Source organism: Archocentrus centrarchus, chromosome 1, assembly GCF_007364275.1.
Source record: "Archocentrus centrarchus isolate MPI-CPG fArcCen1 chromosome 1, fArcCen1, whole genome shotgun sequence".
Lineage (NCBI taxonomy): Eukaryota > Metazoa > Chordata > Actinopteri > Cichliformes > Cichlidae > Archocentrus > Archocentrus centrarchus.
The window spans coordinates 32770623-32797698 of NC_044346.1; the positions used below are offsets into that span (position 1 = coordinate 32770623).

General features: G+C 40.9%; 1 protein-coding gene across 1 annotated transcript in view; it reads left to right on the forward strand.

Moving 5' to 3' along the window:
- The window catches only part of xylt1 (xylosyltransferase I), a 106373-nt gene that overhangs the window by 39353 nt on the left and 39944 nt on the right, over positions 1 to 27076 (forward strand). Inside the window, exon 3 of the mRNA XM_030741706.1 lies at positions 23329 to 23917. Coding sequence (XP_030597566.1) covers positions 23329 to 23917 — 589 coding nt within the window. The remainder of the gene's footprint in view (positions 1 to 23328; positions 23918 to 27076) is intronic.

Genomic DNA, 27076 nt, shown 5'->3' on the forward strand with positions numbered 1-27076 from the left:
TGTTTTCTGATAACTAAATGTTCTTTCTTTCCTAACATTTTGCGTGTCCCATTTTTGTCACAGACCATTAGCTGGGTTATGAAATTTTGAAGACTGAGTATTCCTTTCGAGCTAACACTTTGAAAGGGTGTAAAATAGAAGAATTAAAAAGAAGGGGCTGTTGATTCAAGGGCGAATGTAAAGTCCAGATGGGAGCCGCAGCTACATGTCACCCATATTACTGTCGCAGCTGATAAAAGCATTCGTAAATAAAATAAATGCATCAGATTTGGCACAGCATTGAGGTGCCACGATTTATGAGTTACTGGTGCTCAATTAATTTTGTAATCTTGTCCTGCTGAATATGTTAACATGACTGTACTTGAAAGAAGCACTTATTCACATTTTATTTAGTAGAAATGTGATACTAATGAGGCTCAATGCTGTTTGATCATAATGATGATGATGTTGTCTGGCAGAGCTCAAAGTTTTTCTCTCCCTCTAGTTCAGTTCTGTGTTTTTTTTTAATTTTTTTGTTGTTTTTGTTTTTTTTCCCCCACCAATATTTTTTAATCATTTGCACAATTCCCTGCATGTTTTCCCTCTCCTGCTGTACATCTGTGTCTCATTTGTCTCTTTTTTATTTTCCTGCTTCTGTTTTTTTTTCTCCCTCCATTTCACTTACTTTCACACAGTAGCTCTGTCGCCTCAGCACTTCTCCCACTGCGTGCGTCTTCTTCTTGGGGTGTGTGTGTGTGTGTGTGTGTGTGTGTGTTTTTCTTTTCGTAGTGACATTTCCGTGCCAGGTGTGACAAATGGCAGGCAGAGAGGAAACATTTATTCCCTGTGGTGAGCTTAATTAGCCTATCAGCTAAGCCTTGGCACCAGCTTGTTTTGAAAGCCGCACACACATGCAGGGATGCACACGCTTATATCCTCAAGCAAGAATCACTAACAAGTGCACATGTAGGCATGCACACAGCACACATACAGCAGACAAATCACTTCAGTGTATGAAGTGCACAGATAATTGGACAGTACAATTATATGATGTCTAAATCACTGCTCCAATCCATATTTTTCTTCTCTGACTTCACATCCAGAGGGACTCAGTTGTAGCCAGCCTCATCTTTTCTCTATTAAAAGGTTAAATCATTTACAAATTATAGCTCTCTTCTAGCAATTAGCATATGGTGGGTGTGTAGAGGCCATACAAGGCCAGCAGACAAGGCTGGAGGAGGGATGGGGAAGAAAAAGTCTGTGTATCCCTGCTGCGTGTGCGAGTTTGTGTGTCATGATCAGTGTAGTTGTACATCACATACCCAACTGCGTGAGTCAGTGTGTTCATATGTGTATGCGTGGAAACATCTGTCCTGTGTACCATCGTTGTGCCAAAGTGTACATCTGCAGCTGGGGGATGGAAGCTGGGGCGAGGGTGGGGGGGGGGGGGGGGGGGTTGAAAGGAATCCTGGTGTCCAGCAACCCCTCTGTTAAGCAAGATGGCTCTTAACACACCGCTGCTAATCACACACACACACACACTCAGTAATACAAACACACACACTATCTCATAAATGTGCTTTCAACTGAATGAGCGGTGTCTGAGGGCCTTTCTTTGTCTTTTCTGTCCTCAATCTGTGGACAAATTACAGACATTATTGGCTGCAAAAGAGACTCCCTGTCTACCTCCATCTTTTCCTCTTTCACACTGAGCCGGGGGTTTGGCATGTCCCCGTGCACCCCTGCTGTGGAGAAGGAAATGAGAGCCAGAAATGTTGCTGATGTGTCCTCCTTGCAGAGCACTGGGTTTTTAGGCTTTGATGCCAGCCAGGTGGCGGAGGGAATATTAAGGTGCCCTTTAAGGGTGGAAACGGGGGAGGTGAACATTGTAATTTGACCAGATTGTGTTGCAACTTGTTTTGGGTGCGGCCTGGTCAGGCAGCCCTGCTGTCTACACATGGCTTTTGATGTTGAGTTTAAAAGGTTTGGTAAGATTTTAGAGAGACTCCAGGATGTTTTGAGGTGGGATTAGTACTGGAAAGTCAACAGTGAGGGGAAAAAACTTACTAGAACATTAGCAGTTAATTAACAGCTACTACAGAACTGGATGTCATGTCTATGTAAATCATGTTTGAAGTGTGTTATATATGCAAAAATAGGGTGAGGTAGCCTGACCTTATTGGCACTAAAGGCAATCTACTCAGTCACTCAGGGTTTGGCATTAGTAAAAAGCCACTTATTGGCTGCCAGGAGATTTAGAGTCATGATTCACTGAGAGAGGAGAAGGACAAAGTTGTTCTGATACAGAAAGTTGAAGATACAGTGAGCAACATTCAGAGCCACTGGGAGTTGCGCTACAGCACCAGAATCTCAAGCCAAAGCAAATGGGCACATCGGCCCCACCTCTCCACTCACTTCTCACTTACAGCCATAACAGATGTGAATATGATAGCCAAAATACCATCCAGCCACAACTAACAAATGTAAAAACATTTAAATACTTTGTATGGTTTTGATATGCAATAGCCAGCAAACTAATGAGCCCACTGTTGTGATGAGGGTCTGTTTTCCTGCTCTCCATTCCACTGTGTGCTTGTATGTATGTTTGCCAGAGTAGCACAGTGGGAGTGTGACTTTATTGTCTCCTAAGGATGGCATTACGTTATGGTATCTTTATAGACCAACTACTTGTTTGTTGCTATGTTAATTTTTCAAATCTCCCTTATATAATCTTTAACAGGAGGGTGAAGGCAGCAATAATGCCTCAAACTCACCATTAAGATCTGATTCCCCCATAAAAATGCCAAGAAAAGTGTCATTTTAGCCACCTTTGTGGCTCAGATCTCTACACTGAGGTGTAGGAATGGCAACATTATACATTGTTACCCTGAATTGCCATTTTGTACAGAGATGAATAATTCTTTGGGGATGACGGTTACAGTCATTGGCGACCCCTTAGCTTTTCCTGTTGTTTTTTTCTTGTTTTTTGGTCTCAACACGTTAGTTACATTAACATGAAATTTTTACATTTGTGTTCCCCCTTCAGATTTAGTCTCCCCTAGTACCATCGTCAGATAAAAAAATTATAATTTTTCATATTTTGTTGATGTAAAACTAAAAATATTATATGCATTCTGTGTAGACGACGTACGGTGCTGTAGCCAAGCCGTGAAATCTCTGGCATTGTTTTTGGGCAAAAGAAAAGATTCTGTTACAAACTGATGAAAAACATTTTTTTTTTCAAAGGCATTGTGCAAAATGTTCACTCTGAAAATGTTATTACTGTGGATTGCTGTTTTTTTTTTTTTTTTTTTTTATGTGTGTGTTTCTGATAACTGTGAAAACAGCTTAAAGGCTGAAATCTCCTTCCTGCCTCAGGATTGTCTCTGCTGGACAGTGGGGCCTTCAATCATTTAGAAGTTTTAATGATCTGGGTGTCAGACCTGAAGATCATATCAGCCATCTGTGCTCTCGTTATTGCTAGCTTGGGTGCTTAACTCCTCACCTTCACTTTCTTCCCCTCCAAGTGCTTTCCCTGTTTTCCTCTGATCTTTATCTCCCTGTCATTCTATTTGACAGATAACGTCTGGACTTCTGTGACTTTAGAGAGTTATTAACTGCATTCCTGTAAACCAGTAGATTGTTATTTAAGTGTATTATACTTTTGAGGTGACAGCATAACAATTTCAGACATTGGCAGTGTGTCTCACTGTATCACAGCTGTTTGGAGAAAAGTAATTAGTTTGCGTGCATTTTTTTTTTTTTTGTTCAAATGCAAATCTATCCACATGATGCGACTTCCAAATGAATTGATTATAATCATTTGGAAAATTATATTCAAGACGAATGTTTAACTGCTCCGCATGCAGAATGCATTAAGCAAATGTAAATGTAACAACTGAACCATTCACACTTTTCAAAAAGTAATTTTTAGAGTTTTTCTGCTTCAGTAAACATTTGTGCTGCACCCTGACAGATTTTCACCCCCAGTTCTCTCAGCAGATATCCAACCAGCGACTTGCTCGACACACTACTTCTGATTCCTGCATGACAGTCCCAACTGTTTTCTAGCTATCTGAGATAAAAATCATTATAAGAGACCAGACTTAAACTATCCCCTCAGGGAATAATTGGCCCTCTTAACTCGTAGCTTCACTCATACTGTAATGCAGTGCTAGGCAATAGCAGGAAGAGAACCCAATCCACCTCTCCAACAAAAATACTTGCCATGTTAATGATGAAAGTGTTTCTTATTCATAGTCTAATTCAAGACTTTTGTATGTTATATAGACTTTTGTATATATATTGTAGTTACTGTGAATGCTTTGCAGCATTCACAGTATTGTTCTTGTACTCCAAAAACCTTCGGTCGCTAAAAACTCAAGCAGCGTTTGGGCTACAGACACCGTTCTGGTATCAAAACGTTCAGCCTGTTCTGGAGATTTGTGCTATTACTTTTCTTTTTTGTAACCTTTATAATTTTTAAGATATTGAACTTTTTATAATCTTCATTTTTGCCATTCAAAATGAATGGGGAAGTTTCAAATCCTTTTCAAATCCTTTCAGGCTTTAAAAGCTAATAACTTCAGCATACTTTCAGCTAGAAAAACCATTTAAGCTTTAAAATGAAGCCAAGCCTTTCAGCTATTCAGCTATTACTTGGTGTTTTAAAACCTTTTACGGTTTAAGCACAGGGAGCGTTTAAGTTTAAGGTGTTTTTCAGCCGTTTCAGAGTTTATAATGGTTGTGTATTGCGTTTGCTAGAGTGGGAGCCTGATTAGTAGAGTGCGAGACTTCAAAACTTTCAGGTGGAAAATTTATTTTTAAACTGCCACTGTGTCCGCACTCTTTGCGCTACAGCCATCATTTTATGCTCAAAATGTAGAGCTGCTTCTCTACTTTCAAACAATGTGTCTCTAAACCCTGTCAAATGTACACTTTTTAAACTGTAAGCGTTCAAACAGAGGGAGTACCTTCCAACTCCTTCATTAACCTCCATAGTAATTTCAGAGAGGTGATTTTCTCCAAAGCAGAAATGAGCACTTTTTTAAACTGCTCCCACGGCCACACTTTTGAGCCCAGGAAAATAAAAATTAAACCACTGTTTAGAGCAGGTCCTTGTGACGCTCACAGTTCAAAAATGATTTTGATAGGAGCTACGGTTTTTGACTTAGAAGCAGTTATTTGACATGTGTGCTGAGGAAAATTTGACAGAGTGCATGCATCTCAGCAGGTAAGCAGTGCACCTGGCAGGTGTTTTCAATTGGTGCATTTACAAGCATTCAGCTTGGCAGAGCTCTCCAATATGTGTGCTTGCAAACCTCACTGCTTGTGTGACACTACTGTTGGCTCAGTGGTAGAAAAGGGGACCATCAATACACAAGAAGCAGACAGAGCAGGTTCAAGTTCCACTTTACTCCAAACTTTAAAAATTTTCCATTGAGCATTCATTCACCAGCTTAAACTCTTTCAGCCAGATTTAAGCTCTTTGGAGCATTTCCTGGCATTTCAGCTAGAGACACCATTTAGGCTTTAAAATAAAGCCAAGCCTTTCAGCTATCCAGCTGTTCAGCAGTTCAGCTGTTGAAGCTTATTCAGCAAATAAAGTTTCAGCTCTTTGAAGCATTTCTTAGCATTTCAGCTGCAATCTTTCAGCTTGTAGCATTCACAGTGCATTTTCTTCAGGAAATGCTTTTTCTAGTTAGCAATGTTACCAATAAACCACCAAGATACACCAATCAAGCATGATCGACTACATATGACTGCATGCAAAATATTGTGTTGGTCCCCCTTTTGCCACTAAAACAGCCCTGATCTGTCGAGGCATGGACTCCACTAGACCCCCGAAGGTATGCTGTGGTATCTGGCACTAAGATGTTAGCAACAGATCCTTTGAGTCCTGTAAGGTACGAGGTGCGATTTGATCGGATCCTCCATGGATCAGACTTGTTTGTCCAGCACATCCCACAGATGCTTGATTGGATTGAGATCTGGGGAATCTGGAGGCCAAGTCAACACCTCAAACTTGTTGTTGTGCTTCTCAAACCATTCCTGAACCATTTTTGCTTTGTGGCAAGGCAGATTATCCTGCTAAAAGAGGCCACAGCCATCAGGGAATGCCATTTTCATGAAATGGTGTACATGGTCTGCAGCAATGCTTAGGTAGGTGGTACGTGTCAAAATAACATCCACGTGGATGGCAGGACCCAAAGCATCACACTGCCTCTGTGGGCTTGCCTTCTTCCTGTTGTGCACCCTGGTGCCAGCTATTCTCCAGATAAGCAACACCATCCACATGATGTAAAAGAAAACGTGATTCAAACAGACCACCTTCTTCCATTGCTCAATGGTCCAGTTCACGTCCCCATTGTTGCCACTTTTGGTGGTGGACAGGGGGTCAATTCAATTCGCTTCAAGGTGCTTGAAGGTAGGCATGGGCACCCTGACTGGCCTGAGGCTATGGAGCCCCATATGCAGCAAACTGCAATGCATTGTGTGTTCTGACACGTTTTTGTCAGAACCAGCATTAACTTTTTTGGTAATTTGAGCTACAGTAGTTCGAATGTTAGATCGGACCTTATGGGCCAAACTTCGCTCTCCACATGTATCGGTGAGCCTTGGCTATTCATGACCCTGTTGCTGGTTCGCCACTGTTCCTTCCTTGGACCACCATTGATAGATACTGACCACTGCAGACCAGGAACACCCCAAAAGAACTGCACCTTTGGAGATGCTCTGATCATTAATCATTACTTATTATTAATCTCTGGCTCTCTTCCACAGCATGTCTTTTATCCTCTCTATCTCCCCTCAATCCCAGCTGATGGCTGCCCCTCCCTGAACCTGGTTCTGCCGGAGGTTTCTTCCTGTTAAACGGAAGATTTTCCTTCCTACCGTTGCCAAGTACTTGCTCACAGGCATTTGTTTTGATTTGGGTGATTGGCACCAACAGGTGCCAATCACTGTTAATCAATTCACCTTTCAGTTGTCACAATGTTATGCTTGATCAGTGTATAACAATAAAAATGACTCAATAAATATAATTTTGTGTTTCACACACAAATTGGGAGCTGAACAATTGACAGCAACCAAGGAAAGTAAATTAAGCAGGTTAGCATTTATTAATTTGTTATCCACTGCAGGAACTTGCAGGCCTTTTAGGGTGCCCTGCAGCTTTGTGCATGTTCAGACTGCACAAACTGCCTCTTTAGGACCTCTTTCAGGGCTGTTTTTGGTTAAACTCAGAACAAACACAATTTTTGGAAAAAAAAAAAAATTTCAGAAGCATCACTATGAACAACAGACTGCTTCTCTCTCAAACATTGCCATCACAATGTAAAGTTTGCCATGCAGGTGGGCTAAGCAAACGGCAGTGCAGTAACCATTATTTCCTCCCGTTTTAGACATTTCCAGATGCCTGTTTGCTGTGGGCAACAAATCTTGCTGCTATCTAAAACTGACAATTTAACACGTGTCCATTATCCCCGACTGTGTAGTTATTAGGTCTTGCATCTCCTGTATTGACTGGTAACACACTTTGATTTTGAGACTTGAACAGATGATGCTTTGTGTGAACTCATTTTGGCCTCACTAAAAACTCACATCTTTTTTTGGCTCAAATAGAAAACCAGTCTAGGTATTTTAAATTATATCTCCTTCCTAATATTTAAATAAAGTATTATGATTGACATCTGAATCAAGCCAAATTAATCTCTAAGCTTCCTCAGCCCGAAGGCTCGTGTGAACGTCATCTTGATGATTCTGTCGTCTGCCGTAACTCTTAGCTCTCATCACAGAAGCTTCAGCACAAAAACCTGCAGCAAGTGTCTTTTGCACCTTCTTTCCCCCCGCTATCAGTAAGTCATCTAATCCCAGCTAAATGGTTTTCTTTTATAGATACTCTCAACTATAACTCCTTCTCTAGCTTCCCTAGTATCCTGTAGCAGACAGTAGTTTGGCCTCGTAGGACAAGCACAAGCTTACAGACAGCCTCAGGTTATGAGCATTATGCATCCTTACTATCTTTTCATCAACTTTTTCACCCCACTGTAAATCTATCAGTGCTCCAGAATTCATTTGCAATGCAGATAAATAAATAGAGATTATTTATCCGTTATTGCCTGGCCCTGATATAATCATGCACTATTGTTTCTCTTTACACCGAATAAAGATGAGAGAAAGTTAAAGCTCAAGTGTGGCAAAGGATGCATCTCATTTGAATCAATATGGAGACCTATGGTATGCAACCATATTAATCCGTGTGATTAACAGGTGCCTTTTATCCCGATGACAACATGCATGTATTAGTCAATTGATCAAAAAAAAAATTGAACTAATACACTGAACTGTTATTGTCTCAGATGAAAAGTATTTGTTTCATGTTTGTTAAACTTTCTCAAATTGTAAGAACTTAAAAGATCCCTGATTGTATTTCAAGTTGAAATTTACATGTTCTCTCTGTTCCCTGTGTGGATTTCCTCCACAGACACTATAAAAGAGAGACACAATTTACTTTATATGTATGAAAAGGTGGAATTATCAGTTACTAGTAATCCTTCTACTTCTGTCAGCGTGCCCTGCAGAGCTACCCTGTGGCCGTATTTTGTCACTTGTTTCTCGACTGCGCTACCAATGACTGGATAGACTTTCAAATATTATGTATGTGTCTTCGCAGGGTCTTCTAGAATTTTATTACTACTTTCACTTTTTTCACTTTTTTTTGTCCCTCTGTTGCATTTATCCTGGAATAAACAGAAAGGAGCACCCTATACCAAGTACACCTCTGCTAAATGTACTAGTCTGTCTTATTTCCCTGAGTTTCTTTCTCTGTATTCTGCATATTGTCTTATTTTTTGTAAAAGTAAAAGTTTTTTTCTTTTTAAAAATGTCCTGTCTGGCAGCTTAAAGTTATAGTCTGCATCCTGTTAATCCAGACATGTTTATTTTTTAATTCTTTATTTATTTTATTATTGATATTGGTACTATACAGTTTGCCTATGCTGGAGCTGACAGGTGGGGAAGAAAGCATATAAATATACACACACACACACAGATATATATATATATATATATATATATATATATATATATATATATATATATATATATATATATATATATATATATATATATATATATATATATATATATTTTTTTTTTTTTTTTAGTATGAAAAAACTATGTTGTAGAGTGTGTGTGTGTGTGTGTGTGTGTGTGTCCTTGTCATGAAACGTATTTAATAATGAGGGCAAGAAGCCACAACAATGCCCCAGGCACCCAAGAACCGCCCTCCACCCAGCAGAGCCACCCCACCATGCCAAAGAGGCCCGAACCACCCCCAGGCCACAACCCCCAAGAGAGCGGACCGACAACCACGCCAAAACATGCCACGCACTCCGGAACCAACAGGCACCCACAGCTCGGGGGAGGCAGCAAGGAATAATCAGTCATTCTAAATCGATTATAACTGTAGACGTGAATAAGAATAGTTTAAGCCCTTTGGTCCACTGGCAAATCTGGATGAGATGGAAATTTAAACCAGTGTATTAGCCAAATTACATTTTCATGTTTCTTAAAGTTAAAGGGATCATCAATTATTATAAATCATGTTCAGTATATCTTTTTTGAAATATGTCAAGAATTGTAGCAAGACTACAAGAAAGCGGCAGCAGATCGTGGTTCATCATCTGGAAATCTGTCATTTCATGGCAATCCATGAAAATTGTTTTTGAGATATTTCAGCATGAAACTGGTGGGTTGCCCAACTATTTGTAAGATTGACATTGCCATTTATAGAGCCTAGGCGTGTTCATGAATGAATACATAAAAAAAAAAAATCTGAATAAATCTAGAAGGGTTTGTCATGGTGCAATTTAAGCCTTTGCCAAATACCATTTTTTTGTACTTTGTGTAGCTTTGAGAGTCATCGACAATGAACATTCGAAACTTCAAATATAACTGTGAAAAAAGAATGATAAAGTGCTACTTTTGCTGCGATTTCAGCTTCTTTTATCTGTAAAATGACTACTTAGAGAGAAAGTTTGAAGCATCAGAATGTTTCTTTGTCCCTTTTGGCCTCCATGATAAAATCTTCACTGTCCAGAACTACCTGTTCTATCACAAAAAAAACAAGACACACAGCTCTTTAACACAAATCAAACATATTTCCACTTTGCTGATACAGTTTCATTACTTAAGCAAATGTGTCCTTATTTTGGTGCGCACAGGAACGCTAATGAAACTTGAATCCACGTTCTGTATGTGTGTTTGCACGTGACGGATTAAAACGATACTTGTAAAAATTTTATTTTTAAGTCCAGTTGGTCAGCAGGGAATTTTTGTGTAATTTATGTTGCACAGTAATGTGATTCTGGAGGCCTGTCCTGCCAGCAGAATTTGTGGTTCCATAGTGGAAGTGAAACCATGATGCAGTGCCTTGATATATTTGCTCATCATTAGCATGCTGCTCTGAAACGCAGGCACAAGAGTGACTTTGCACATGCACACTATATTTAACTGACTGTATTTATATCACAGTGATGAATCAGCCTCGTTTAATCTCAGTCATTTTCTATTACGTCATGACATAAAGAGCCAAACCCACTCTGACCTCTGCATCGGGGGTCACACTGAGGTTGTGCTATACTGTGTCACTCCTATCCCACACAGATTCCTGGTATTTCAACTGTAGTTCCTGACACGCTCACTGCAGACCTTACATCATACATTCACGTGTTGTTCCCACCAGACCATTCATGCTGTAGAAAGAAAGAATGGGCCACCCCTTTCGTCACTTTTTTACATTTTCTCGGTCTTTATCCTACACTACCCCCTCCATCCTCTTCTATTTGTATCTCTCTTTCTCATTTCCACTCCCTTTCTCCCTTTTCTCTATTACTCTTATCCCCCGGTCTCTTTGGAGGGTATGTAAAATGTTTGTGAAGGGCCCTTGGAACATACCTTCTTTGCACCCCTATACATTAGCTGTAGGATCCCACTGTGCTGTCTGACCACGTGGTCTCAACGCATAGAAGAGACCCTGTGTTGTCATTCCTTTCAGCGGGGGCCCATGATGTCACAGGGCAATTGCCTTCATCTTACACCCACACACACACACACACACACACACACACACACACACACACACACACACACACACACACAAAGTGCACAGAGACGCAGCCCCTCCCCCACATGCTTTTCTTCTCATCGCCGTGGTGAATGGAATTGCATGGCTGTGCAGTTCAATCACTGTCAAGTGCAAAGAAAAGGGGTCTCTTGTGCAAAATTTCATGATTCACAATTGATTAAATAGGGGTGTCATTTCATGGCTGAACAGGGAGGTGTGCAGTGGGGGGAATAAGGCATTTTCATGCCCTTGCGAGATATGGCTCAGAAATCGCCTGATGGGGCCTATTCAAAGCTGGAGATGTAAAGTTCTGGGGTTTATTCACAGAGGAAAATCAGAGGTCGGTATAAGAGAGAGAAAGGGTAAAGAGACACAGTGGGAGAATTGCCAATATCTTCTCACGGCTTGTTAAACGGTTTTTAATGCTCTTGAGAGATATGGGCCTAATATACTGTATATAAGCTGTATGATTTAGATTCCTGTTGTCATGTGTAAATTCCAAAGGTTAACCCATTGCGAAGGCAGAGGAGGACAGAGGACAAAAAGTGGACCTGAGATTAAAAGAAATGGAATGAAGATGGTGTTGAAGGAGTGACCGTAGTTACGTCCACAACTTGTTGGACAAAAACAGATTTTTTTGTTTTTGTAGGATTTTAAATCAAACAATCAATATGTGATCAATATGTAAAGGGCAACTTTGAGCTTTAATTCAAAGGGTTTTTTAAAAATTTTGCACCAGCTCTTTGGGAAATAGTAATTTTTGTACACAGCAATTTTCAGATTGTCAAAATAATTGGACAGACCAAAATCTTTTTAAATGTAAGGACGGTTTTCTAATACTTAAAATCATTCTCAGATGATAACTGCCTAAACTCTAGAACCCCTGGGCTTCCTCCTTTGAGATGCTCTTTGAGATGGCCTTCACTGCAATCACCTTCAATTGCTGCTTGTTTCTGGTTCTTTCTGCATTTAGCTTTGCATGTAATAACTGTAAACTATATTCTGTTGGGTTAAGATCATGTCAGACTTGGCCATTAAGAATGTCCTATTTCTTTGCCCTGAGAAACATTTGGTCTTCTTTTATGCTTTGGGCCATTATCCATTTGCACTGTGAAGTGCTGTCCAATCAGTTTTGCAGCATTTGGTTTAATCTGAACCCACAGTACAGTCCTGAGCAATTCATCCTTCTACTTCTGTCAGCAGTCACATCATTAATAAATACTAGTGACCTGATTCCATTGGCAGCCATACTGTACATTCCCATGCCACAACATTGCCTTCGCCATGTTTGACAGGTGATGCTTTGTGGTTGTTTCTTTCCATCTCCATAATTTTCTTTCCTGTTATACTGGTACAAGTTAAACTTGGTTTCATTTGTCCATTGAATTTTTTCAGAACTGTGCAGGCCTTCCTGTTCTTGACTGTAACCAGTGATTTGCACCTTATTATAAACCCTGTAGTTCTCTTGATTGTAGACCTTGACAGTGATACACATACCTACCCGAGAGTATTTTTGACTCAGCTAGATGTTGTGAAGTTGCTTTTTTTAGCCATGGAAATAATTCTGTCTTCAACCACTTTAGTTGTCTTCTGTGATCTTTCTGGCCTTTTGGTGTTGCTGAGCTGGCCAGTGCATTCATTCTTTTTAAGAATACACCAAATTGTTGATTTGGTCACTCTTAAAGTTTTTGTGTTCTCTTTACCTTTATTTTTTCAGCCTTATGGCCTCCTTCACTTGCAGAGACCTCTATTTGGACCTCATATTAAAATTGAAAAGCTATAAAATACAAATACAACTGTTTGAATCAACTTTTTGTTTGTTCTTTTGTCATGAAATAAGAAGGGAACAGGCCTCATCTGGCCACAAAACTGTCCAGTTGATTTTGAGCCTGTGAAAATAGGGGGCTATTTATAAAAATGGACTTAATTTCTAAAAGGTTAATGCAATTTTTTTTGTAAAACCCCTTTAATTAAAGCTGAAAGTCTACCCTTCGATGACATATTGAATGTTTGATTTAAAATCCACTGTGTTGGTGTGCAGGGGCAAAACTAATACAGTTGTAACTTTGTCCAACAGATTATGGACCAAACTGTAAATGTTTTAAATGCATCAAAAAAACCAGACTCAAACCAGACTGTCGTCTGATTGGCTGCCCCTCAGTAAACAGTTTGCTCGTGACCATAGCTAAGTGCCTGAGATATCTATATTGAGAATGTCCGCTCTCAATGACGTTATGCAGTAAGGAGTAGGAAAGACTTCCATAAAACTAAACTTTGGCTATGTTTAATGTGATCATCCACAACTGCAACAATGTATATGTAAACTGTGCTGTACTGTGTGCAAAATTTTATTTTCTTCAGAAGTTATCTCGTGTTTGTCTGCGCTGTTTAGCCCGTGTAACATTTTGCCACATTTTGACCAGCTGTGTGATGTTAGTTGTTCATAGATATGGAAGCATTGTTAACTCAGTCTTAGATTTCTGAAGGAAGCCTCAGCTCTGGTAAAGGAACAGTGCGAGGAATTTGGAGTAATGGTCAAACTGCATTGTTACTTTTTGCATTCGCTGGCCCAAAAATCATTTTCTCATGCAGTCAGTGGAAAAATAATAACTGTAAAATAATTCATACATTTTTCTAAGTGTTACAAACCCCACATACTCAGTGTTTTGAAAAGTCTTGATTTAATAATGCTGATGGATTAGTAAGCTACTTGTGAGCCTTGTTTTTGTTGCTTGCCGTGCATTAAGTAGAAATATTTTGGTGGACATGAATATGCAAATTTCAATTTTTTTCTTTTTACAGTTCTCTCTAATATACATAAAAACTAAGACACACATTACACTTAATGCTCTGCCGGGCTCACACTCACACACATACACACATATGTGGACACACACGGACACAAACACAGACAGGCCCCAGGATAAATGTGACTTGCACTGAACTATCCTCACATGTGACTGGTGTGTGCGTGTGTGTGTGTGTGTGTGTGTGTGTACAGTATTATGTAGTGTTGAGATGCAGAGGTGTGTGTGTGTGTGTGTGTGTGTGTGTGTGTGTGTGTGTGTGTGTGTGTGTGTGTGTGTGTGTGTGTGTGTGTGTGTGTGTGTTTTAATCCATCTATGTAAGCTGCTGGGCTTCCAAGTAAAGATTTTTAAGGGGAGAAGGCAAACCAAACCTTGTGAGACTCAGGCATGCCGGCCTTCTTTTTGCCTCATGCTTTGGGGATTTTAGCTCTAACATTGTTCTCAGTATGAATTTCATTGTTGCTGTACACACTCAGAATAAATCTTCAGAGTTATTTAAGGCCATCTCTCAACTCCGGTTCTCTTTAATCCACTTTAGGGGGAAAGTACGAAAAGAGAAAAATGTTCATATCAACACAGTATTTTATTATTTTTCCAATGGAGAAGTCACTTCAGGTCATTTTCACAGCATTGAGTGGATTCTAAATTATATTATGTCCATTAAGTGACTCATTTACATTTCAAACATTTATCTGATGTTGTTAACCAGAGTGACTAATAGTAAATGCAAGAGATGAATTGGCTTAAATTCCTAGATTTCAGATGCCCAAAACACCAAAGAATTTTAATGGTGCAGAGTGTAAGCCAAGAATACAAATGTATAGTAATACATGAAGCGTTAGGTACAGGGAGAACAAACTTTTTTTTGCAATGCAGGAGGAAGGTAATTAAACAGCGCGGTGGCTTTATCAAACATTTGGCACCGCGTATGGAAGAGTCCAAAAACACCCAACTGGGAAACAGACAGGAGGGGAATTGCCCATAAAACTTGTTTTAATGTTTTATTGATACATCAGGAATTGTCTGATTGTTGGGATTTTCCGTGTTATATTGTGGGGTCTTTACCTTACAATATAAATATTACTGAATAAATATATAAATAAAACTGAATTGAATTGTGTCCTACATATATATCATCCAGTATGCACAATACCAGTAATGATGGCTAAAGTGAATTAGCCCTGATTAATTAATAATCTTTTTTACATTAAATCCCCACGTAAAACTTTGATGTTTAACATTAGACCAACACTGAGCATAAGTAGATAATGTGTGGAATATAGACATACTGTATATAAAGGCTAGCCCCAAATCAAACCAGATCCAATAACCTTTACTGTTCAGACCATGTTTGCTGTGTAAGAGAAGACAGATAAACACTGTCATAGTGTGGCATTAACTGGACCTTTAGTTTCTTTCTTGTAGTGAACAGACAACATCATATTTTCATAGACTTCAACACTAGCATGCCTATTTTGATATTTTGTAGCTGCATACAATAATTTAATCAGTACTAATGGCAAACACTTTATAGTGACCAAGTTTTTGCTGGTAACTTTACTAACTTAGCACTGCTAACTTCCCACAATCCCATCATCGCACACAGGTTAGCACAAGGCTACGATCCCTAAAGGAAAACAAGATTTCAGGAGCACACTCATTCAAGGTGTTGTCCACTGTGATTGGTCTCCCAGGATCAGACCGTCAGCGCAGCGTTCCTCTGTAAAGTCCCGAGGCATTGAAGAGACAGCATTCAGTGCAAACGGCTTGTACTGGTGTGTGCGAGGTGGTTGACCTCAGTAACAGTAGATGGACCAAGGATTTTCAAAAGAACCTCACACTAACAATGGGTCATGGTGGTTGCTTCTGCAGCAGCTTGCAGTCACTGTTTCAGCAGTGAATTCTATATCAAAGAGTACTTAAAGATAGTGTGAAGCCATCTGTCCGAAGTCTTTCAACAGGATAAGGATCTGCACGCAAGCAAATCCACAATGGAATGGCTCTAAAGAAAGAAATGAAGGGTTATGGAATGGATTAGGCAAAGCCCAGATTTGATTCCCATTAAAATGCTGTGGGAGATTTGAAATAGGCATACAAGAAAACCCACAAACATCTTGCAACTGGAGGAATTTAGCATGGAAGAGCAGTCAAAAAGCAAGCAGATGTCGGAGAATGGTGCAAAGTTATGCTAAGCGCCTAAATTATTATTGCTCCTAAAAGAGGCAATACTGCTTCTAATGACTAAGCTTATTTTTCCATATGAGAACTTTCAGAGTACATCAAATATTTGCTTGTCTAAATTTGTTACTAAAACCAAAACATGAGATATAATTACTTGACATTACTTGTAATGTCTGTAGAATCATCACTTGTATTTTGTTCTGTGAAAAAAAAAAATCTTTAGCAATAATGCCTTAAAATGATTATAAAGCAATCAAGAAAACATTAGTTCTTTGAGTAGGTTGAGTATCGTGAATGCACAAGAAGGGCTCTGTGGAAACAATTTTAAGAGATCACAATACACTGCAAGTACTGCTACGGAATGCAAACATATTGCGAAGTAAGCAAAAAGTATTTTTTAATTCCACTGCGGCCTTAAAGAAACCCCCCGGAGAGTCCCCCAGAGCTAATAAGTTTCTTTATATGTATCTTTGTGGCGAGCTTCTCGAGTGAAGCTTTCCTGTCCTCATTTTTTTAAGGAAGAGGAACTTGTCTCTTCCGTCTGTGGTTTCCAGTGGAGAAGTCTGTTTTCTTTGTCTCCTTGCCTAGCTGAAATTCATGCATTCAAATATAGCTAGTAAAATCATACAATTATTTCACAAAAATGTCTATCAGGAAGAAACAGAAAGTCTAAAGCTGTGAGTTCACCTCTGCCCTCTGGTTCTGAGTACCCACAAGGCTCAGCCCCCGGATCATTATCTCTGGCAGTCTTTAACCTTTACTCAGTGTTTCAACCAGAAGTAACTGATTGCCATCACTTTACTGTTCATCAGCATCCCCTGAGGCCATTTTTAAAAATATACTTATGCTGTCTTTTCACATAGAGCACGCTTCATTCCCTAGTCTGGAAGCTTGCATCATTTTCAGCTACCTCCTTTAGATATTTGTTACACATTTGCACTAACATACAAAGACACAATCGTCTTCCAACACTTTTGCTCCGGGGCTTGTCACAGGACACACAAGAGGCTTCTGTGCACATCAAACCCAGACTATTCTTTAGGAGCTGCTCCTAATCACATATTTGCGCACACATAAACTTGAATTACGTGTGACCAGCATCCTCCAGTTTTAGCCTCCGGAAAAGAAGAGGGTTGAAGGGGAAAGAAGAAAGACAAAGGTAACTGCCACTTAGGAGATTTTCCAAAATAAAGAAAAAAAAATCTATAAATCTTAATATCTCTGTGTTCCATCTCTGTGCTTCTTTATTCAAGGTGATTGTCTCATACACTTTAGACCCTTTGAAAGGCATTTTTATAAATTGAAAGTCAGCCTGCTTAGCTGTATTTTATAAACCAAAAGCTGCTGCTCCTACCCCCTCCACCAATCTCAGCTAATAAGCTATGATAAGACCTGTAAGAAGCATTTAGGTTGTCCCCACTCTACCCTGGCTGATTTCTCCACGCTGTGTCCTGAGGTGCTAGAGCAGCTGTGAACTAAGTCTGTCAGTGTATCAGTCACCCGTGTCATGCCAGATACCACATCTTGCTCAGAGTATTGCGGGGATTCAGTTCAGGTAATTAATCTGAGCTCGTTAGCCACATGGCAGGCAGGTCGTGGCAGAAGCTGGTTCATAAGCTGTTTAGTTGACATAGCACCCACTCACTCACGCATAGGCAGTACTGTACTTCTAAAAAAAACTTGACTGCATGTTTATGTACATTTTTTTTCCACAAAGCTGTCAATACACCAGCTTGTGTTGACAGAGTGCGGCCTCCTGGCACACACAGTTGCTTGTCTCAGGTCGGGCCCCATAGGAATGATGTCTTTTAAAGGACGTGGGCTGGAAGGGTAGGGTGAAACTGATATGTGCTGCTACCTTGCTCTCCTTCACATCTACTCTGAGACTGCAACAGCAAATGATGGCATTAGTGAGGAGGGGAGGGTGTGGAGCAGATGAACTGCTTTCCTTCCTAGAGCGAGGGATGATACGGCAGAGGGGAGGAGGAGAGGGGAGAAGCTAGACAGGTGCTGAGAGAGAGATATGTGCTTTTTCTTCTGGTGCATGGGAGATTGCTGGGAATGGAGAGAAAAGGAAAGAGAGAAAGAGAGCAAAAAAAGGACAGGTGAAATATTTCCCCCTGTGGCAGAGGAAATGAGGGAAAGTGGAAAGGGCCAGCTCTGTATTGAGAAATGGACTAAGCCATCCCCAGAGGGGGTGCTGAAATTCCCAGCTCCACAGGCTTCTCTCTAAATGTACCCACTAGTGATAGATGATTTTTACGTTTACCCCCTCTGCTTTTGCCTCAGTCTTCAGCAGAGCTCGGGGAGCTCACTGTCTGTGGGTGTGTGTGTGTGTGTATGCGTGCCCGTGCGTGTGTTTGCGTTTGTGTGCTTGTGCTTGTGTGTCTGCACAACCACCTCACTGCATGCCAGGCAATCCTGGCTTCGCCTCCCCGACATTCCCAAGGAGTAGAAGACATATCCCCTGTAACAATCGATAGCTCCCCCCAGCACTCCGCCCATCTGCAGTCCAACGCAGTTCAGTCTCCAATGGCCGCCACCGCTATTAATTCTGTGCCCCACCGCTTCCTGCTTAGTTCCTGGTCCCTGAGATTAAAGAGCAGCGCAGCTACTGGAGTCCTTTACTCACAGGAGGAGGGAGAAGGGGAGGGAGAAGGGAGCCCAGTGTAAAGATTGTTTTGCCAGCTTACAAGTACTACTTATTTCTACTTCAGACCACACAGGACCAGCCCTGTGTGACTCTTATCTGTGCCAGTTAATTGCAATAAATCTAAATCTGTGATGTTTTTTTGCCCCCCAACACCATGTAATATGGAAATCTCCCTATGTTCTCCCTTTGTTGAAAGGAGGTGATCCTTCAGATGTTAATAACTGTAGACCCATATGTAAATTGTGTGGTTTAGCAGAAGTTCTCAAAAAGCTCATTAGTGAGCAACTAAAAGAATTTTAGGACAAAATCAGTCAGGAAAACAACACATAACGGCTGCTAATAAAATGGTGATCATTATTGATGCACTGGCTTTTGACACAGTTGACTGTACCATTTTGGTAAACAATCTGTGAATGCTGTAAGTTGGTTTTCAAATTACTTGTCACCTGGAACACAGTGAGTCCACTATGCTGGGTCTTCTTCCTATTTTCTCCCAGTATCCAAAGGAGTTCCTCCAGGGCTCCATGTTAGGACCACTGCCATTCTCTCTATACATAAATAAACTTTGTGATAATTTATAAATGCTGCATTCCATTTTTATGCAGATGACACAACTATCTGTTGTTCATCTCCTTGAGTAGTACTAACCCTTGAATTTCTGCAGTCTGTCTTTGATGTTGCTCTGTCTCATTTAACTCACGTGGGTGTTAAATGCAGGCAAATCCAATTTCATGTTATGCTCAAATGGCAAAGAGTTGTTGTCTAAGCTTTTTAAGATCACAACTATTCAAGGGGCTGAAATTGAAATTTGTATTTACACCGAGCATCAAGTATTTACATCAAGCATAACATTATGACTACGTGCCTAATATTGTGATCTGCTCTTTATGAATGCACTAAACCAGTACCTAAATAGGTTGGACACTGTTCATCATTGTGCCTTGTGTTTTATCACTGGCTGTGAAAATCATGCACATCACTGTTCTCCGTATGCTGCTGCTAAGTGTCCATCTCTGTATATCCACAGACTTTCCCATTGGTTGGTTTTATCTATAAATCTCTGCTTGGGCTTGTTCCTTCTTATCTGTGTGTCTATATGTGTATAGCCTACGCTCTCACAGTATTACACAAATGTTTGTCCCCAGAGTCAGAACAGAATTAGGAAAAAAGGCTTTTAAATACACTGCCCGTTTCCTGGAATAATCTACAGAAGGAGCTGAAATTGTCAGAACTGGTTATGATGTGAGAGTTTATGTCCATTTTAAAGGAGCGAGAGAATTCTTCTTTTGGTCATTGTGACTGCTTTTAATGTTGCTCTTGTAAAGATCTGTTATTGTATATGATTCGCATGTTTGTGTTCACTTGTAATTATTGTAGGATCTTTACAATATAAAGCGCCTTGAGGCGACTGTTTGTTGTGATTTGGCGCTATATAAATTGAATTGAATTGAATTAAATTTGTTATGTGTGGTATTTGTTGTAACTTCTGCTGTTCTCTTGGCCAGGTGTCTCTTGAAAAAGAGATTTTAATCTCAATGAGACTTTTACCTGGACAAATAAAGGATCCATCCATTCTCTTCCACTTATCCTGTTCAGGGGAGCTAGAGCCTATCCCAGCTGTCATAGGGCAAGAGGCAGGGTACACCCTGTACAGGACACCAGCCTGTTGCAGGGCCGACACAAACAACCATTCACACCTATGGGCAATTTAGAATCACTAATCACTGCAGTTAATTAACCTAACCCCAGTAACTGCATGTCTTTAGGCTGTGGGAGAAAACCGGAGTACCCGGAGAAAACCCACACAGACACAGGGAGCAAACTCCACACAGAAAGACCCTGGCCAAGGTGGAATCGTACCTAGGACCTTCTTGCTGTGAGACAGCAGTGCTAATCGCCACACCACCACGCTGCTACGGCAAGCATATGCAAAAAATTAATGCAACATTTTTTTTAACATTGCCAGAGATTTGCTCAAATGTGATGATTTGCCGCTTTTGTCTACTTGATTGCAAACTAAATATATTTGGTTTTTGAAGTGTGGATGTTTCCACACCTGAATGGCTGATTGGGCTGTTAGTCTTTATTTTTCTCAATTCAAAAGAACTTTAAAGATTGCCTTTCTTCTTGATGTTGCAAGACACAGCTCTGATTAAATAATGAAAACAATCAATCAATGAATGTCAACTGTTGAGCTGAATCAAACAGGTCCTGTTGAAACTTGTTGTTTTATTAATTTAGATTTGAGCAGCTGCCCCCACACTTATTAGATATGTGGAGTTTTTTCATTGTGTCAGCGTCATTGCTTTTTTTTTTTTTTTTTTTTTTTTTTGGGAAGCTGGATAAGATAAGTGGTACTCTAAGCATAGCACAGATTAGCTTTGAGCAGTAACTTCCTGGATCAGCTGCCATGGAAATCAGCCAAGAAACAGCACCACAAATTTTCAATTATTTTTTCCAAACTAATACTCTGTCATAATAGAAAAAAAATGTTCTGAAAAAAACATTTTACCCAGCCAGCATTTGGTGTCAGTCAGATGATGAGTTGAAGGACACTATAGCACTGTTTTTTGTTTTTGTTTTTTACTTTGCCTCTGCGCACTCGAATATTTTTTTCCAGTTTAACTGCATCCCTCATCTTCTCATGTCGCTCACAGTGGGAGTCAGAGTGGGAGTATCCCCAGGGCAAACACATGCTGCCCCCACTCTACTTGCTCTCTCTCACTCTCTCCCTTAAACACAAACACACTCAAGTGTACATTTTTTTTTTAAAAAATCACAAGAAGCTTGGCCGGTCACACATAATCATGAGTGCACACATACTCATTTTACCTCTGCAAACAGCCAGTGACTTGCACTGCATGGATTAGCCTCCTAAAGCATTGCCTTTGAAACTCTGCAAGTGGGGATTTCTTTTTAGTTGATCACTGGCCTAAGCAGCTGTTACACGAAGGATTAGCAGGTTCTGCCATTCACACAAACATGTTCTGTTTCAGCTGGCGGGGTGAAGGAAGTAGAGAAAGACAAGGAGGAGAGGAGAAAGGGAGAGGTTACAGGAAGGAGCAGAGATGAAGCTGAGAATAATAATAGGGAAGCAAGAGAGAGAGTGGAAGTAAAAGAGGTGTGAGAGATGTGAAATGGGGAACAAATGATGAAAGAAGAGGAGCGAGATGTGGAGCAGAAGGGATGAGAGGTGAACGGAGCAGAGCAGAAGGGTGGTATCGAGATGTGTGAAGAGAAGTGTGAAGGGCAGGAGAAGGGGGAAGAGGCAAAGACTTCGGGAGAGGAGAGGAGAGGAGGCGCAGAAAGCTTAAAGGTATTCAGTGTTGTAAGAATCAAATCTCTGCCAAGGAAGTAGCTTAACAGGAGTTGATGATAAGAATGTTGTCCTCTCCTTGTTTTCACCCAGGTTTTTGTTTTTTTGTCTCACTTGTATAATATCATCCCCCTCCTGACTCTGAGTGTGAAAGTGTGTCATCCAACCACCTTTGTAATTGCACTTGTACAAGGTGTTTACAGAGAGAGACGGTTGATGGGCCGATAACAGGCCTTGCTTTAGGGGTGGAAAGAAATTTCCATGCCGAGCTGCCGGCTCACAATAGCATCTCGCTTGCTTCCCTGGTGTCTCTCACTTCACCCTCTTCTTTTCTGTCTCACGTACATCTTACTGCACCCGCCACCCCCCCACCCCAGCAATCTTTTCTGTCTGTAAATGGAGAAACACATCTGGGATCCCTGTTGTTATGAGCTTTATATTTTCATGGCTACTGCTGTCATTTCTTTCCCCCTCCCTCACTTGTGTGCCTAGCAAGGGGAGTGACAGTGGTGTGGCAGGCAGGCAGCTTTCTTAGTTTTTCATTTGAAGCATCACAGCACATTTCACTGGAAGCTCTTCCCGGGAGAACAACTCATGCCTGGTGTCAGCGCTCTTTCCTTGCATTCCCCACTATCAGTCATTACCCTTTTTCCACTTTCTGCTCTGGCCCTCCTTTTGCTCTCAGCTTGTTCTAATAGAAAGATCCTGAAATTGTACATTCAAACATGTGCAAACGCTATCTCGTATATGTAGACAAGTTCGGCTTTTCCAGTCAGATGCCACGCCACTACAATTTCTTGAGATTCTCATGTGGCTCCAGTGAAAGAACTGTACACATCCACGCGCACACACATACAAAAAAACCACACAAACTGACAGTCATATTTTGGCTCTTTATCCCTACTTGGTAATCTGTTTACGGAGTGCTGGGCCCATTTGAGGGAGAATTTAATTGAAACCGGGGCTAATCTGATGATGGCACAGAGCGGCAGCGCCCTCAGCCCTGTTTCACCTCCAGTTAGGTTTCACCGTGTAGTCCTCACACATAATACCTTGCTACTTCATTTCATGCCTCATGGTTCAGTGCAGCGCTGCCCACTCTTACATGCCACATTGATTGTTAATCCGACACTTGATATGCACTGTGCTCACTCAATTCTGATCTTGTTTTTCTTGTTTGTGTCCCCCTTTTCTTCTTGTTGTCCTCACTCCCCACTGCTTACCCAATGCTCTCCTTGTCTTTCTCCTTCCTGTCTTTATCCAGGATGGATATTACTCCCACCGCCCAAAGGAGAAAAGTAGAGTCGACAGCAACAATGAGAACTCTGTTCCCAAAGACTTTGAGAATATAGACAATAGTAACTTTGGTGCACGCTCACAGCCGCACCGGCAGTCTGTAGGGGCCATCAGCAGTAAGCAACAGCGGGAGCATCTGCAGGAGAAGGCCCATGCCCAGCAGCAAGCCTGGCGGGACAGCTCCCCAAGTCTGGGCCGCAGCTCAAATGAGGTTCTGCCATTAGGCCACCAGCCACTGGCACTTGGCAACAACGCTTCTTACCCAGTTGGTCAGGGCGCTGCAGGAGGACCGCAGCAGCACTACCATGCCTCACAAGCCCAGCAGACCCAGTCACAGCACAGACATCAGCACCCCCACAGGAAGCAAGCAACTGCAGATACACTAGAGGTGACCTACGACCAGCCACCTAAGTGTGAGATCAGTGGAAAGGAAGCCATTTCAGCTCTGTCTCGAGCCAAAAGCAAGGAGTGTCGGCAGCAGATTGCTGAGGTGTACTGCAGACACAAGGGGGGGCAGTTAATGCCAGAGAAGGTCACTCGCTACTGCCCACTTGAGGGTAAGTTTTTCATTTTGATTAAAGCAACTGATTGTTTGATTTTCATGATTTGAATCGCGTCTGCTGAGCTGGCACAGTGACAGCTGGCGAACTTCCCCATTTCTTTTCCACAATGTCTGCTCAAAGCTCTTAAAGAGCTCTTAAATACTTCCCTTTAACATTTCATTTTCATGACTGAATATCTAAATTTAAAAAAGGATCATCCTAAGATACAATTTATTGAGACTGTGAAACTCAAAATCTTAACTAGTCCGTGTCAAGAGGTCTGTGTGGATTTGGATCAAGTTTGATTGACAGTGCTGGCAACATAAGCAAACAACCCCGCAACAGTCAATGCATATTTATTTAAATGCTGCTTAACTCCTACATCCTCCCTAGCCCCCAGTCAGTCCAACCCACTTCAAATTAGTTAAAATAAAAAAATTAAATGAAATTAAATAAATCAAGAAAGCTCAGATGTAAAAACTGTTTGTCACTTTATATATGACCCAATTTTTCATAGTAAGTAAGCTGAATGAGAAAATGGGTTTTCAGGACATTCACCTCCTCACGGTTTAATTATTTAACTGGGATGTACACTCTTGTGTTAAAATGCTGTAGGGTTAAGTAAAGACAAAATCTGATTTACATCAGTGGACGAAGGGCAGTTACTGTTGCTACTGTAAAATACATCAGAAAAAATCAAATTAAACAGTTCTATAACATATAGCAGTGTTTATGATGATGAGTAGAACCTGCTCTTATTCTATAAGTATTCCTATTTCTCAAATGACTTTAAAAACTAAACTTCAAAGTCAGATAAGCAATCAAGTGTTAGGCTTGAGCTGATTTGTCTAGCAAACAAAATGACAAACACACATGCAAACAAGTCCACTAGATGCAGTGCTGACAGGCTGTCAGAGTCTCCTCGTATGGTTTGACATGTAGCTTTTTTCAAATTCTGGCCTCCTCCTTTTTTAATTGGAAAAAAGAAAAATAAGTACCAACAAAGCTGAGTACAGTGTGTAGTCTGACAGACAGGCTTTAGTACATGGTAAAACATTTCCTGCTGTTGTAATTGGAATTTCTCATCAAAAAAAGGGATGTCTTTTGTCCTGATGTGTATGTAATTGGTGAAGTAAATTTGCTGCAGGAAATTGAGATGCTACTTGTATTTGGTTCAAATTGGTTTCCTGTTTTCATTTGTTTTCTCAAGCTGGCCACAGAACACAGGTTCCCTTTGCTTTTGCATGCACGCACACACACACACACACACACGCACATTTTTTTCATTGGAGTTTATGTGCAGCTGCAGTCTGGTTGTAGATTCTGCAAACAAAATCTGTTGTGGCTGCAGCCATCAGTGAGCACCACGCATCAGCAGCCATGTGAACATCACATACACACCATCATGTGCCCACATGGGAGTGGACTGAATACAGTATAGACAGCAGGGGAGTACGAGAAAGCTATTCAGTATCTTGCCTGTCAGGTACCTTCCCAACCTTCACTCATGTTTTTATAACTTGAAGAGGCACAGTGACTTACTGCAGCTACTTCTGTTCATTCCCCTTCCCAGGAGCAGGGCTATCGTTTGCCTGTGCCTGAGCTTGTGTCATCTCACACAGCAACTCGCCATCTCACTCAAATTGATAGTTTGATCAAAAGAGACAAAGATATTGAAAAGGGCTTTCCCCTGGTGGCTGGACTGTGACAACACGACAACCAAATTAAATCACTTTCCTTTCTCTCCGTCTGCCAGACTGCTGCCTGAAAATGTGTTATTCACAATTCACATCCTAATCTTGTTAGGCCAAAATTGTCCAATTTGATTTAATGTGTATTCTGTCCTTGAGGCCTTTGTTAAATTAGCAATTGTGTCAGTTCTTTATTTGCATCATTGAATACAGGAGGAATCTCTTAGCTTCCCATGTGTAAACTTTTTCTAATAATGATGTTACCGGGCTGCATTGCTCCAACAGGGATAGTAACTGACAGCTGATGCATCATAACAATGAACTGGTATCATAAGGGCTTTGTAGTGAGAAAGATTTCATACTTAAACATGCTATAATAAATGTTTTTGAAGGATAAACTCTGTAATGTGAAAGTTCCAAATGAATCCTGGAAGTGGCAAAGCTGCACTCTGTGTAACAGAAGCATTTCAGTGGCTTTCTAGTTTCTTTGTTTTTGTGTGTGTGTGTGTGTGTGTGTGTGTGTGTGTGTGTGTGTGTGTGTGTGTGTGTGTGTGTGTGTGTGTGTGTGTGTGTGCGCACGCATGCATATTAATATGGAGCGGATTTGTCAGAATTTGAGTATAAATTATTTTTCTTTTTTTTAAAAAATGACCTGGGAAAACATTTCAAAAGCATTTATAAATGAAATCCATCACTGTGGTTTATATCTGCAAACCAAGCTTTGTGGCTGGTTTCAAGCAGCTGGCACCATTCCTGAGACATTTTCAGATGCAATTTGGTACACTCCCTTTGGGATATAGCTTAGCTCTTGTTATAACCCCTCATATGAGCAGTTAAGATGGAGGGTGGGTAAGAACCCCAAAGTTAAACATGATGATGGAGGAAAAGAGTGGGGTGATAGTAGATGAGGGAAAGGCAGTTTAAAAGATTGATGGCAAAGGGAAGGATGATGAAGAGTGATGAGTTCAAGAGGAGGCCTTCTGTTGTTTTGTTCTTTCCTTCTTTGCAGCAAGGACTGTGATAGCTTCAGGTACATAGTGTGAATTTTAAAAAAAAATGCCACACATGAAGCTCTTCTGCAGATAAACACAAGTTTGACAAGACTCACAGTAAATTTTAGCACACACACACACACACACACACACACACACACACACACACACACACACACACACACACACACACACACACACACACACAGAGCAGTGCTCATTAGTTCAGCTAGCTAGCGTGGCACACACTCTCAAAGTGCTTTGTGAAGCGACTGGCCAATTATCCGTGTGCAAAGCAAACCAGTGAACCTTCTTAGCTGGCCACCAATTACTGTTCAATCTGATACAGCCCACAGCAGATTTTCCCCTGAGCTGTCACACACACACACACACACACACACACACACACACACACACACACACACACACACACACACACACACACACACACGTGTGCAGAAAGAGAGAAATTGCAGTGAGAAATAAGTGTG